Source organism: Triticum aestivum, chromosome 1D (assembly GCF_018294505.1).
Source record: "Triticum aestivum cultivar Chinese Spring chromosome 1D, IWGSC CS RefSeq v2.1, whole genome shotgun sequence".
In the NCBI taxonomy this organism is placed as follows: domain Eukaryota; kingdom Viridiplantae; phylum Streptophyta; class Magnoliopsida; order Poales; family Poaceae; genus Triticum; species Triticum aestivum.
The window spans coordinates 298,570,913-298,585,975 of NC_057796.1; the positions used below are offsets into that span (position 1 = coordinate 298,570,913).

Consider the following 15,063-nt stretch of genomic DNA (forward strand, 5'->3'; position numbering starts at 1 on the left):
CCAAGGGAGTAAATAAAAACCATAAAAATAACGTAATGCCAATTTTAATACTAGTATATAGGATTACTTGTATGTTTATTCGTGCACATGCAAAAACACGAGGTCTGAAAAAGGAAACTCATCGACAGTTCAACACACATGACCCGAACACTTCACAAGATAGTGATTCGAAGCGACTACCCGAAAACACGGCGACCTTTCCCCATGGAAAAATGCCGCGGAGAAACAAGAAAAAAACCAGTTCATCCCCTTCCTCGTCTCGCCTATTACCTCAACGCTCTTTCTTCTCCTCCAGCCCCGTACCGTGCGTCCTCTCCCCCACTCCAACACACGCAGACACACAGGAGCCACGCGACCGACCGACCGACCAACCACCCGGTCCTCTCCCCCGCGCGATCCAGCCCACCGACGACGCGCGGGGCGAGCCCTAACCCGCGCGCGGATCTGGGAGCTGCCGCGGGCGGCGCTCCCTCCCATGGTCCCCCGCCGCGCCGAGGGGGCGCGGAGCCGCTGAGATGCGGGGCGACGCGCCGCCGCCTTCCGCGCCATCGGCCTCCTCCTCCTCCTCCTCCGCCTCCCCCTCCCTCTTCGGCGGCGGCGGCGGCGAGCTCTTCGAGTCGGGGCCCTCGCCGCTCGTCTTCCTGCCCCTGCTCCTGATCCAGGGCGGCGGCATGGACCTCTCCCGCGTCGGCGAGAGGCTCCTCAGCTCCGTCCGCTCCGCGCGCTCCCTCGGCCTCATCCCCCCGACCCCAGCCCCTGTCCCTTCCCGCCCCGAGGTATCGTGCTGCTCCACCCCTCCCTCCCTCCCTCCCGTCGCCCCGTGTTGGATCCGGCGATAGTGGTTGGCTGCTCATCATTGTGCCGTGCGCCTGTAGGTTCCAGCTCGAGCTGCCGCAGCCGCGGCCGCTGCGCGCGCGATCGCCGGGCTGCCACCGCACGAGAGGATCAACCTGCCGTCCAATTCGGAGGACCTGGTCTCGATCTACGGGAGCAACCCGCAGGGGCCCGCCGTGGGTGAGCTCGAGGAGGTGTTCTATGAGGAGGTTGGTGCTGCATTTTTCGAGGTGTGGGTGCTGCCGCTTTGTGCCAGTTGGGCTTGATGCTTTTGAGTTCGAATTATGTGCAGGAATTCGACCCCATAAAGTACATTCTGGCAAATATTTCGGAAGGAGCTGGTGACGCCACCTATTTCGATAAGCAGGTCAGTGTGCCAGTTATAATCACCTCAAGTCATTATCACCACAGTGCATGCTATGTACAAACTTATGTAGACCATTCTTCTGAGTGACATTTGCACGCATACCAGTGCGGATATGTTAATGACAGTTTCGGAAGTAATTGCCTTATGAATGCAACTTATGCCCTCTGTAGAGGAAACCGACTCCCTTTTGTCATTCCTATCATTCTAGTTATCCATGAATATATTTGACAATCGCCACCAAAAGTTCAGTTCTCTCTATTAATGTGCACTTCTGTTACCACATTAACACTTTCCTCTTTTTTTTTTAACGATGCACATTTCATTTTTGCAGTCTACTTTGAGATTAGCGCAGCTCGACAAGATTGCAGAACGATTGTCTCATCATGTTATGGGTCACCATGAAGAAATGGGTATGTGTCCGATCAGACTGTACAATATCTTCGTTGATTAGTTTTCTATTTCTCTGCACGTTATAGGATATATTTCAATTGAATTCCTTTGCAATTTTGTCTTTGACTGATCCATTCGATGGGTGCTTCTCCTTTGACATGTTTAGGTTTTTAAGCCCTTTTAGTTATGATTAATAGACATATGTATTATATGCTACCAAAACGTCGCCTTTAACGAAAACCAGATTTCTGATACTAATTTTTGGCCAGTGAAGGGGATGCAGTTAGTGATGGAGTTAGAACAAGACTTAAAGGTTGCAAATGTGATCTGCATGGTATTACCTCACGAAAATTTCTCCTTGCAAACATTATTTTACCCCTCATGGGTATCTGGTCCTTATGAATTAATTATTATTTCAGAACGGTCGAAGGCACATATCCTCTTCCAAGAATGAGGTGTCAAGGGATCTGGTTGTCAATGTAAAATCAAAGAAAAAACAAGCTTTGTTGGTAGGTGCCTGCTGTTGTTTTATCTGTATGTTCTGCGTTAACTGGATAGGCTTGGTGATTGTCCCTAGGCTGTTCATAAAGATCACTGAGCTGCCATTTTAATTCTATTATAAGATGAGGTTCTTGGTGTGTTTAACTCCTAGGTCAACACTTCCTTTGCCTATCATGGTGTTAACTCTTAAGATGGAGTTATAAATGTTTAATGCATTGTTAAATTTAAATGCTATATCTCTTTCACTACAGCTAGCTCTAGATACGTAGAATTGAGGATCTATACATAAAAAGGTTTAGTTTTTGTGTAATGCAGGATGTTCTTCCTGTTCTTACAGAACTTCGACATGCTCAAGATATGCAAATGGAGCTAGAAACTTTTGTTGAGAAAGAAAATTACTTTCAGGTAGGCTGATTTTGGCCATGAGCACTTCTAATTTGCTCTAGTTCGTTGTTTATCTTCTTCTCTACTCAAGATAGATATCTGCATAATCTTTATTTCACAATCTTACTACAGTAGTTTTCAACCCCATAATCACATTTTGGAATGAGGGTTGTTTGTTACTCCACTTAAATGACCCTAGTGATGTGTGTTTGCTATGTGTATGGCAATCCATATTTTTCGTCCAAATTATGTTAGTTTCCTTATGATACCTTACTGATGGTCGCAGGCATTTCAATTATTACCAGAGTATCTGCAAATCTTGGAGAACTATTCAGGCCTTTCTGCCATACAAGAAATGGGACGAGGGATTGAGGTAATTGTGGCATTCATCCCATGGTTTTCTGTTGGGTTATTCAGAGAAACAAAACTCTTGAGCACCATCAAATTCGATGGAGTCATCTGCATTTCTCACTTCGTTTGTTTTATTTTTTATATTTATATTCTGATGATGGTATTTCTGCCCTGCAGGCATGGTTAGCAAGGACAATCAGAAAGTTGGACAACCATTTACTGGGAGTCTGTCAGACCTTCAGTGAAGAAAGCTATCTAACCGTGAGTATTTACCTGGCCATTAATTTGTATGCTTTCTTGGGTTGGTTATATTTTTTGCTAACTTTCTTGAATTATATCCTTTTAACGATTAACTCTGAATTATAGGTGATTGATGCATTCGCATTGATGGGTGACATTGGTGGCATGGCTGAAAAGATGCAGAGTTTCTTTTTGCAAGAAGTACTCTCTCGAACACATATTGTCCTGAAGGAAATGTTGGAAGAGGTATCACATTTGATTTATTGGCATATTCTTTCTTGCTATACTCTTGCTGTTCATACACTCTTTTACTGTTAACTTCTTCACATGCCATATTTTTTAGGGGTTATTATGGTTTCCTGTTAGTCTAGGTCTAGTAGATTGCTTTGGTCCAGATAAGAGTAGATTGACTTGCAGTCGAAGTTATGTAGTAATGTATTTTTGCTCACTTGGGTTGTTGTGCAATATGACAGCTCTTTCCATAACGTACTATTTTCTCTAATATTGCAGGAGGTGGGAAACAATACGCAGAGAAATAGGTATGTATTTAGCACCTTATGTTTGTTCTTTTCATTGCACTAAGATTAAATAGAACTTACACTGTTTTCCGTACATATGGATGGGTGAATTTTATCAGCCTTGGACGATTTTTTTTGGCAAACCAAAGTACTCCCTCCGTCCCAAAATAGATGACTCAACTTTATAATAACTATAGTACAAAGTTAGTATAAAGTTGGGTCATCTATTTTGGAACGAAGGAAGTATTAACTTAAAAGGATTATGTTTCACAATTTACATCTTACACTGGGATTGATTTACTGAAAAATTAGAGCTTCATATGTTGGCATGCTATTGTCTCGAGTGCTGCAGTTTCTGCGGAAAATCATGGTCCCTTCTCTGCTAGAATAGTGGTGTACCAACCCAGTCCATGTTGCCATACACTGACCGACCGTTTCCAATCATCTAAAGCAGTATAAGATGTATGTAAATGTGTCCTATCATTTGTGTCATTTTACAGATAAACTCACGTTAGTTTTTTTGAGGGAATCTTGTGGGCTAGATACTCCAATATAAAACCGGACACTATTCAAGTTTCTCTTGAGTACTCACTCCACTGATGTTTATTTTCTGCAGATTTACATATAGTGATCTTTGTGTTCAAGTTCCTGAGTCCAAACTCCGCCCCTGCTTGTTAAAAACTCTTGAGAGCATATTTTCATTGATGCGGTCATATTATGCTATTATGAGCTTTTGCCCAGAAGCAAAGGTAACTTTTTTTTATAGGTGTGCAGTCAAATTTTTTTCTTGAAATTTTGATGGTGTGTCTAGATTAATGGCAGCCTCATAAGCAAGTACAATTCGTATTTGGACTTGCCTTCTGAATCATGTTTGTACTAGAATTGGTGAATCCATTTCTATGTAAGTGTAAACCATTATGAAAAACTACAAATTAGAACTTTCTGCGTTATTGATTGTATATGTGATGCCGTAGGAACTTCCAGCTGAAGAAGCTTCTTATATACAGGTGTCAAATGTCAACAGTTTTTTAAACTCTTCCCTGTTTATGGAACTGATAGTTGATAAAACTCATATATGTTGCCAGTCGACCTGATCTCAGTATGAAGTAAATCAAATCTAGTTTGATCTATCTTCCCATATATTTGCATCTAAATCTGATGAAATATTTTGGTTGAGTTCTTAACAATTCTGATTTGAATGTTTGTTATTAATGGAACCTGTGTTTTCTTCTCTTCAGAATAACACATCTCAGAGTGCAAGTGGAACTTCAGCTGATACAGGAAGAAGCCATTCAAGTGCAGTAGTCAATCAGGATGATGTTGCTGCCACGAAGAGCGACAGGATGCCATCTTCTGTCAGTAATCCTGATGCTAGCACATCAGGAACAGATGCTCCATTCTATCAACTGAGGAAAGATGCTACAAAACTTGTTGCATATACATTTGAAAGGGGGCGGAGAAATCTTTGGCAACTGGCAACAAGTCGCCTGTCTGTTTTACTGGCTTGTTCAGCTGTTTCTTCAACTAGCATATACCAATTTCTGAAGAACTATGAAGATCTCACAATATTTATTTTGGCCGGTGAAGCATTTTGTGGGTTTGAAGCTAGCGAATTCCGACAGAAGCTGAAGACAGTCTGTTTGAACTACATAGTGACCTTTCACCGGCAAAATATATACGTATGCCCAATGACTACTATTCAGTTATTAGGAGTACAAGCATTAATTGTTCTGCGGGTCAGATAAAAGGAAACTATCACACTAGACCTTTATCCAACTATGCAAACTCCATGAGTGCTGTCAAGTTATTAAACCACTGTTGAAACTATAGCATCGAGCAAAGAGTGTAGTTTCTGTAGAAACATGGTGCCAATGTTTTAGCCATTGTATTTCAGGATTTGCTGTTGTAGACTGATCTCGATGCGAGCTGCTTCTGTTTATCTTTGCATCAATTTCCTGAGTCAGTACAACAGTAAATCCACTTGTCACTCTTTTGATAAAACAACCTGAGGCTTCCCTATCCACCCCCTCCCCCGGCTCGTTTTTTAACAGTACAAGTACAACCGCATTATGAACTGGGGCATTTACATACTTTGCTATGTTTCACTACTGTTTTGTGTTCTGGTATTGTATGGATTGCTCTCGTCAGCATTTTACTTTATTGATGGCATGGTCATTGTTGACTTTTATTTCAGTGTGGCATTTTAATAGTTTTCATTTTGTGATTCTTTTGGCAGGCACTTAAAATGGTACTGGAAAAGGAGTCTTGGACAATAATGTCTGCTGAAGCTAGTCAGATAATTAGTTTAGCAGGACTTACTGGTGATGGCGCTGCACTGATTTCGCCTACCAGTGGTAGTTCTACCTTGCCAAAAGATTATTTCCGTGGAAATTCTATCGCAACCAATACAGGAAGGCAAAACAATGGATTTGCTTCCTGGCTTAATATTGGGAACCCATTTTCTTTCAAGTTAGAGAATGGCTCCGCGGACTCCCCGAAGGGCAATGTGCTGTTCAACTCATCAGTTGGCAATGGAAATAATTCACCATTTGATGAAGAGAATGAAGACCTTCTTGCTGATTTCATTGATGAAGATAGTCAATTGCCCAGTAGGACATTGAAAACAAAAATTGTGAAAGGCAATACTTCACATTGGAAAGATGGAGACATTTCATCACAGACAGGATCATCGCTTTCTTTGTTAAGGTATCAAATACTTATGTACCTTAACTTGAGAAATTCCTATAACATAACTGCCTAAGCTAAGCTGTCACTGCTTCACTGGAATCAGGATGATGGATAAATATGCTAGACTTATGCAAAAGCTGGAAATGGTCAATGTTGAGCTTTTTAAGGTCAGTTATGGTGTCAAAAGATTTTTGTTGCGGTAAATTGCATGCATTTGGAGTTTGTGGAATATCTTCTGCTGTTCATACTTAACAACTTATTCCAGGGCATGTTCCAACTTTTTGGCATCTTTTATCACCACATATACGAGACATTTGGGTACCAGGACAGGAGTCAAAGTGGCAAGCCACTACCTGATTCTCAATCATGTATGGGTTATGCTTTATCCAACATTTTTCTTGGCTCGTGGTTCGTTGCTATTAATGCAAATTCATGATTGCTGATTTGGAGCTCGTATGTCCTTTCTGATGCTTGTGTTGTATTCAGTTCGGCTTAAAGCGGCTTTATCAAAAATAACACAAGACTCTGATCAGTGGATTAAACCACAGAACAGTTTGTATCCATCTTCATCATCTTTATCAATTGGTTCAACTATTGCCCAAATGGATGTAATGCCTACTGCGCCCCCAAGCTCAATGTTCACCTCCTATGGGTTAAAGGTAACAGCTTGTTTTACATGGCTATGCTTATAGCCTTATGTATGTGCACTTTAACATATTTTTAGTATTTGGAACTGAGTACAGTACTCACCATAAATTTAATGTTTGCCTGTCATAGACAACACATTTGGCTTGAGCTTGCTTCATAAGAATTCAGGTCATGTCTGTTAATTCATGGTTTCATGCAGCCCTTGGAGTTATTAAGAGGCTGTGAATGAAGTTTCATAACATTAGCGACATGTCTATATTTTCATGCTTCAGCATTAACTGCTCCAATATGTTTCTAAATTTAAAAAGATAAACTGTCGCAGCTGTGATGAATTTACTCATTCATTTCTGCTGGTTACCACAGAACAGTTTTCCATATTTGGTTCACGGTTTTCTTTTAATAGCCAATTACTCCCCTTGGCACCACAGCCTACAAAAACGTCTTATATTTTGATACGGAGGGAGTAGCTTATATTGATTTGTGTGAATATGAGAAAGAAGTTATAGCAGCTGGTTATTGGGAAGGCAAAACTTTTGGATGTAATGTGAGGGAATGCCGAGTACCTTTTAGCCTTGTGAAGTTACTTGTGGATGGTGAGGAGAGCAGAGTCCTTGTCATTGTCGGCCTATAACTGGAGTATGGAGAAAGTGGAGGGCAAAAGTAAGGAAAAACAAATATTGTCTGCAGATGATTTTCATGTACAAATTAATGGAGGATTATGTGTCATTTAAAAAAAGGCACAATGGAAAGAATCTAGATGTAGGACTGGGAGAAATTTATAAGGTGTAGTCATGAGGCTGATGTGATCCTTTCTTTATGATAATATTCTTACGTAAGTCCTTGAACGCGTGCCTCACTATCAGTGTAATTCTCTCATGAACTAGGTCAAACTGAAAATTTTGTGTTCTGAAATTTCCATGGCTAGCAGATTATTTTTGTGCCTGAACATATGCTTTATAAAGCGCCATGGATGCTATTATAAGCTTTTTCTTCACATTAGTATAAGAAAAATGTATGTCTGTATGTCCACAATCCCCATAATTCCATATCCCAGTTTACCTTAAAACTACTATTATGAGTGGGGAGTGAATACCTGAATCTATATTTGGAACTTCTCCTTTTCTCGCAGGAGAGATGCGCAGCTGCCGAAACAGTATCACTGGTTGCTCGAGTTTTGAACAGATCTAGAGCCCATCTACATTCTGTGTTGTCTCAAAATAATACTTCTGTTGTTGAAGAGTTTTTCGGGACATTGGTAAATCTCGACTTTTTTTGTAATTGCTGCTGCTATTGTCCATGGTACATTCTGTGTAAATGCTGAAATCTGCCATTTTTCTTGTTTATGATAGGTGGACACCGTTCCAGACTTGGCTGAGCACATTCATAGAACAAGTGCACGGATGCTTTTGCATATCAATGGGTATGTTGAATAAACTTTTCATGTGTTCCGTGAATCCCTTGAAATCTTGTGTCATTAATATTTCTTTTGGCCGAGTATAACTTGGGTGAGATAGGCATCTCCATAGATGCTATTAGAAGTACATAACAATAGTATCTTGCTCAGCTACTGCATTTGATGTGCTTTTCAGGTATCCGGATAAGATAGCAAATGCCAAATGGGAGGTCAAGGAGCTTGGCACAGACCACAATGGGTATGGTTATATTTAAGCCGCCTTTTTGCCAGTAGCTTGAAAATTCTTGCTTTGAGTCTCTCTCTTTGGCCCCTTTTTTATGTCCGTTTGAACTATTCTCTGGCACTGTGTCTTATTCACTTGTGCATTATAGTTTTCAAATTAAATTCATCAATCTGCATGCGATGTTGATGGAGTTCTGTGGCTATATAGTATTGCTTCCTTTCTATGTCTTGCAAAGTTTAGTTTTTGAAGATAAATTACACCTTCTACTCTTGCAGTCAGTGTTACTCCTTGGTACTGTGAAGCTGAATACATGATGCTCTGAAAGTGCCTCTGATTATTGTTTGTTTTGGACCTTTTTTTCTATTCCAGTTACGTTGATTTATTATTGGGCGAGTTCAAACATTACAAAACAAGATTGGATCATGGAGGAATTTCTAAGGAGGTTAGCGTGAGCCAGTTAACTGAATATTTTTCTCTTTAGTATCACTTGACTTTGTTTATTATGCGTGTGTTAATTAAATTTTTACTCCCTCTGTTTCAAAATAAGTGCCGTGGTTTTAGTTCAAATTTGAACTAAAACCACGACAGTTATTTTGGAGCGGAGGGAGTAACTTTCCAGAATTCAAGAATCTCTGCATTTGTTCCTCCTAACAAAATTTTGATGATTACCGACATTGATGGCAATTAAATTTCTCATGTTCTTCCCAGCTCCAACACCTCTTGCTGGACTATGGCATAGAGAGCATTGCAGAAGTGTTAGTTGAAGGTCTGTCTAGAGTGAAAAGGTGCACTGATGAAGGGCGTGCATTGATGTCACTTGACCTTCAGGTTGTAATCTTATGTAGTGATCTTTTGTGAGTTGATGAAAGGCATGGAGCAAGACTTGGTATAAGAGTTTTGCTGTTCTTTCAGGTACTGATCAATGGGCTGCAACACATAGTATCGTCAAATGTTAAGCCGAGGCTACAAATTGTGGAGACTTTTGTGAAGGTATGTAACACAGATTTGTTGAACCATCATGTGCATACCAGTACTTTAAGGACCGGCTTAACCAGCGAACGTCAGCTGGGAAGCATGGCAATTTATGTTGGCCGAGGATGGCAAGTTTAGTTGGCAAGTATGGCAAATCTGCCTCAGTTCAGTTTTTTGCCAGGATTTGCCGTGCTTGCAAAGCAAAATTGACATCCTCGCGACAATATAAATTGCCCTAAAAAACGTTCGATTTGCCATCCCCTCCCAGCGAACGTCAGCTGAATAGCATTACCGTAATTTAATGGCATTAGTTCTGCCTGGAGAGTACTTTTATACGGACGTCATTTGACCTTGTGTTTCATTTCCCATATAAATTCGGTATTGACAAAGACCATTGCTGTTAACGATTCTTCTTTGAATAAAACAGGCTTATTGCTGTTAACGATTCTTCTTTGAATAAAACAGGCTTATTGCTGTTAATGATTCTTCTTTGAATAAAACAGGCTTATTATTTGCCAGAGACGGAGTATGTCCACTGGGCACGGTCTCATCCAGTAAGAACTCGGAGAATCTTACTAGAAGCTCATTTTAAACTAGAAGATGCAAATAATTTACACCTTCTATCGCTGCGTAACTCTGTAGGAATACAGCAAGAGCCAGGTTGTCGGGCTGGTTAACCTGGTGGCCACCATGAAAGGATGGAAAAGGAAAACGAGGTTAGAAACCATTGAGAAGATCGAGGCAGCGGCGTAGGTGAAGGCGGTGGTTTGTAACCGTTTCATTTTTGTTTGCTCGAGCTGCATATAGAGCTGTTTTCCTCTTATATTTTTGGACCGCATCGATATTGTCAATTCTTCCAACCTCTTTACATTTTGATGATGTTACCATCATTATCCTTCCTTGGTGTATATTTATGGGACAAGAGCCTTGTATCATAGTGATTTAGCTGGGTTAGCAACCAGAAGCAAACGAACAGTACAGTACTGTATGTACACCGTACATGAAGAGCGTTGGCTCAATAAATACGAAATCGAATAGCCATCCAGGTATGCGAACGTGCTGCGCGTCCTCAGCTTTCTGCACGCGTCTTAAATGACAGCAATTGCGTCATGGATGCAGCAGATTGCGGTGTTAAAATTTCAAATGAACGATGCTGTAATAATTCCCATATCGGAACCATAATGATATGATACGGGTTCTGCTGCATTCATCCGTATGGAAATCGTATACGTACACACAGCCATTTAATGGTCGTATTAGTCGTGCTGCTGTGCTAAAGAAAAGTTCCCCCCGGAATACAGTGTTCCCGGCAAGGCAGAAGGATTTGAGGACGACGTGATGATGGGAGCCTGGAAGGCTGCGACGGGCATCAGGAGATCTCCCCGGCCGTACGCCATCTCCTCTCACAGCGCCTGCGGCTCGACTATTCCAGGACAGAAACTGCCTGCGAACACTGAACACCCCCAACACATTCATTAGCAGCAGTGGTGGCGGAATCATTCCGCGTCACAAGCTGCGGACGCCAAAAAGCTGCAGAAACTTCGGTAAAAGTCACGGCGGCATATCATTGCTAGTTTGTACCACTGCTCTCTTTACCTCTGCACGGGTGATTCCTCCTCCCCTGCGGCCTGCATAGCGCAGGGCCCGATTTTTATAGTAGGATGCCGCTGCCGTCGCTGTATTATCCACTGAACGGAAGGAGTTAAGAATCCATTAGGAACCAGGGTTGCAATCAATCAAAGGAAAACAGGACGCCACCAAGCGGCCAACGTAGGCGACAACGACGGACGGAGACAGCAACTCGCAGCGGCAGCATAGGGCCGGCCGCGCCGGCGTACGAGGCGCCCCACGCCAACCATCGTGCAAGGAAGCCAGGATTATTTCATAGAAAACTGCTCAAAATCACTGACGAATCACAACATCTCTCGTGCCGTAGCTTGCCCTAAGCATGGCAGCGACCCGCTTGGCCTCGTTCGGTTAATAATCCTCCTGCTATGGGATTAGACCCTGAGATGGTTGGGAGGGAATTGAGGGGATTTTGGATTTATTAACCCCCCCTCAACCCCTCCAAACAGAGCAAGGCTAAAATTTCAGAGAAAATAAACACAGGACTGAAGAACAAATAAGTAGTAGGAGTAGTATGGAGTGCTTGTATTGGGAACGAGACTGCTTGGACTGGTACATAGGCAGATGCAGCATCGATCGAGCGTCTCATTACACATCTATACAGCCTGCACTCCATCTCCATGGAAGGGAATTTAAACCTATTATTACACTATGGAAGAAGGAAATTTAACCTGTTACAAGTTTACCACTACTACTATTACTCCATTGACCACAGCGCTACGGGGTATCACATACAGTAAAAAGAAAGAACTGCTACTGCTACTACTACCTGACCTAGCTACGGGTACCACGAACTGACCTAATCGAGTAGTAGTAGCATAGAGCACGAGTACAGCAGTAAAAACGCGGTACCAAATCTTACACTAGCTGCCTACCGCGACCAGCACCGGCAGGCCAAAACGGCTTGGCCGGCCGGGGAGACGCACGTCCTGCTGGCGAGCTAGCTCTTGCTGGGCCCCGGCGACGGCGAGGCGCTCGGCGGCGCCACCCTGCGGCGCTTGAGCTTGGCCTTCTTCTCGGGCGGCGGCGGCGGCGCGTGCGGGCGCCAGAAGAGGCGCTCCAGCTCATCCAGCCGCAGGCTGAACACCTCCACCTCGAACAGCCGCTTCCGGCACGGCGCGGCCGGCGCCCGCGGCTTCCTCGGCGCCGGCGGGCACGTCGCGGACGCCTGCTTCAGCTCGCTCCCCTTGCCCGTTGGCGTCCGGCAGCACTGCTCCTCCCACGCGCCTGCCTGCTGGTCCACTCCTCCTGCTACTCCTGCTCCGCCGGCCGCTCTTGGGGCGACATCTCCGCGCGGGGCAAGCGGCGAGCGGCATGGGGAGAAGGCCGGCGCCGGCTAGTAGAACTCGGGCGACGCCGACATGGCTGGTCTCGAATCTCGATGCCGGCCGGCGGCACCTACTCTTGTGCGTGCCTGTGAGAGAGAAGGAAGAAGGAAGAGGAGAGGGAGCTTCTTGGGTTGGTGGTGGTGCGTGGCGTGTGGCGGCGCGTGCGGGGTAGTGGAGGGAACGAGGGAGCTCGAGGAGGAGGAGGAGGGGAGGTTGCTTGGGGCACTTTGTTGCTGATGCGATGTGAGGTGGGTTTAGCTGGGGATATGCTCCGGTTTTGGGAGAAAGGGCCCCCCTTTGTAGCCGCACTTTTGTATTGGGCGCGTGTCCTTTTGTGCCCACCACGGCTAGTTCGATTTCGTTATTGCGTTTAGGTCCTTGTACTACTGTTTCTCTTTGCACTGCTAGTTTAGTTGTACATACAGATACAGGCGGTGGTGCGGCCAGGATAGGACTACCGGCAGTGGAGCCCTTGTTGGCCGTATTTAACCTAAACTCCGCTTCACTTTTACCTCATCTTATCCTAAGCAATCCAAACTACTCCCTCCGTCGCATAACGTCTTACACATAGACATTAAGGCATATATATATATATATACATATATATATATATACATATATATATATATACATATATATATATATATATATATATATATATTTGCAAAAAGGCATACATATTCTCTAACGAGGAAAACATATCCTATCATTCGGTGGTTGTTATCCTCATGTCACATATACCCCCTCCGTCCATAAGAGCGTTTTCGACACTACACTAGTGTCAAAAACGCTCTTATATTATGGGATGAAGGGAGTACTATCACATGGTATTACATATTACTTTATCGATCTAAGTATGTTCATATACTATATCTAAGATCAAAACAAGCTATATGAAAAAACTACACGTGAGTTCATAATTTTTAGCATATTAAAAAATATATTTATACCTATAAAACAATATACTAAAAAAGTATATACTACCTAAAAAGTATATATACTAGCTACTATGCGTGCATACTCTCTGGTTTGATAGACACTGCATACAACATGCAAAACCCACATGAGTGTAACTACCATCAGGTGATAGAAACATTTGTCCTTTTCGAAATAATACTTTTCAGCTTGGGAACATTTTGTTTTTCCCACTAACTTTTGCCAATTTTACTTTTGCCACACTAAATTTGACATTTCACTTTTGCCACTATAGCTTTTGACAATGTATCACAATTGGCATTTCGTGACAAAAGCAAAAAATATTATTTTTTACTTTTGTCACTATTAGCTTTTGACAATGTATCACAATTGCAACTAATTTTTTTGCTTTTGCCACGGAATGTCAATTGTGATACATTGTCAAAATCTAAGAGTGGCAAAAGTTAAACGTCAAATTTGAGAGTGGCATAAGTAAAATTGGCAAAATCTAGAGTGGTAGAAACAAAATTTTCTCTTTCTTTTTTGATATTAAAAATATAGAAAGATTCTTGAAAACATGTCAGCTAAGTTAGTTATCTTAGAAGTCATCATCACACTAAATAACAATTTTGTGGGCGAATCTCATGAATTGTGTTAGTATCAATTCCACAACAAAAAATGGGTAAATCTACTACTACTCATTCCTTTTCAAAATGTTACTCATTGTAGAAATTGCATTGGTCAACCTTTACATGTTTGATTATCAATCCAGAATAGTTGTCAACATTGAAAACATCAAACTTACAATATTGGAATGTATACCTATTTTTAATAGATGACCAAAGCAGACTGTATAAATATCCCAAAAACCAGCATTTCAAACACGGAGGGAGTAGTGTTGTGTTGGAATAGCGTGAAGAAATCTAAGAAAGAGCATCACCCATTGTGCACTTGACGCTTTGCCAGATTCTGACTTTGAACAAATTGTAGTAGATAGTTGCTATGTCTTTGAACCTAGCACGGGCCATGCCTCGAAATGTAATTGCCAATTCGCGCCGAGGAGGTCCAAGTGGCTATAGCTGAAGCCGCCTTCCGTAAAGCTAAAACTCTCAGGCAAGAGGATAAGAATTTTGATACAGTCTGCGTTGAGGGGGATGGAGTCGGCCCCGGAAACTTAGAAAGCTCATAATCACTCAGTACTTGTGTCACATTTGAGGAAACAACGATGCTTGAGAAAATATTATCTAGTTTGAGGAAACAACGATGCCTAAGAAAACGAGTTGGGCAGTGCAAAAGGTCCATTTACTAATGTTGCGGAACAATTCCTGGCTACGTAGCACTTCATTGCAACATGCATCAGATGATTATCAAGATATTTCTATTAACTAGAATGTCATCGAAGTAAAAAACAACAACTTGGTGTCGCCTTACTGACACCAATCGTCAATGCAACCTTCCATTCTTCCTTGCTAATTGCCTCTCACTTGGTCGATCATCGACGCATCGGATACTAGCGAGTCTTCGGATCAAGAGGAGAAAGGAGATAAATAGTTATACAATAATATAGAGATAATCATAAAGTGGATCCCGTGGGTAGAACGTAAATGGTGTTGGGAACGTAGCATGCAATTTCAAAAAATTTCCTACGATCACGCAAGATCTAT

At 42.4% G+C, this 15,063-nt stretch overlaps 1 protein-coding gene and 1 pseudogene across 2 annotated transcripts; one reads left to right on the forward strand and one right to left on the reverse strand.

The window, feature by feature from the left end:
• Positions 1–274: 274 nt before the first annotated feature.
• On the forward strand, positions 275–10,585 carry LOC123181583 (syndetin). 2 transcript variants are annotated; one of them, XM_044593881.1, is made up of 25 exons: positions 275–776; positions 876–1,043; positions 1,127–1,201; positions 1,533–1,611; positions 1,861–1,925; positions 2,011–2,100; positions 2,408–2,497; positions 2,763–2,849; positions 3,005–3,088; positions 3,194–3,313; positions 3,578–3,606; positions 4,202–4,334; positions 4,824–5,264; positions 5,822–6,291; positions 6,377–6,440; positions 6,539–6,641; positions 6,760–6,932; positions 8,051–8,176; positions 8,271–8,341; positions 8,511–8,573; positions 8,928–9,000; positions 9,267–9,386; positions 9,471–9,548; positions 10,034–10,084; positions 10,173–10,585. In XM_044593881.1, the coding sequence occupies exons 1-25, from the start codon at positions 516–518 to the stop codon at positions 10,281–10,283; spliced, it is 3,225 nt and encodes a 1,074-aa protein (XP_044449816.1). In that variant the 5' UTR covers positions 275–515; the 3' UTR covers positions 10,284–10,585. The 2 variants fall into 2 exon arrangements, with proteins under 2 accessions (XP_044449816.1, XP_044449817.1); XM_044593882.1 differs by having other exon boundaries at positions 606–776; positions 1,866–1,925.
• A 1,192-nt stretch (positions 10,586–11,777) lies between these two features.
• Positions 11,778–12,761, reverse strand: LOC123181584 (cyclin-dependent protein kinase inhibitor SMR1-like; annotated as a pseudogene).
• Between the last annotated feature and the right edge of the window lie 2,302 nt (positions 12,762–15,063).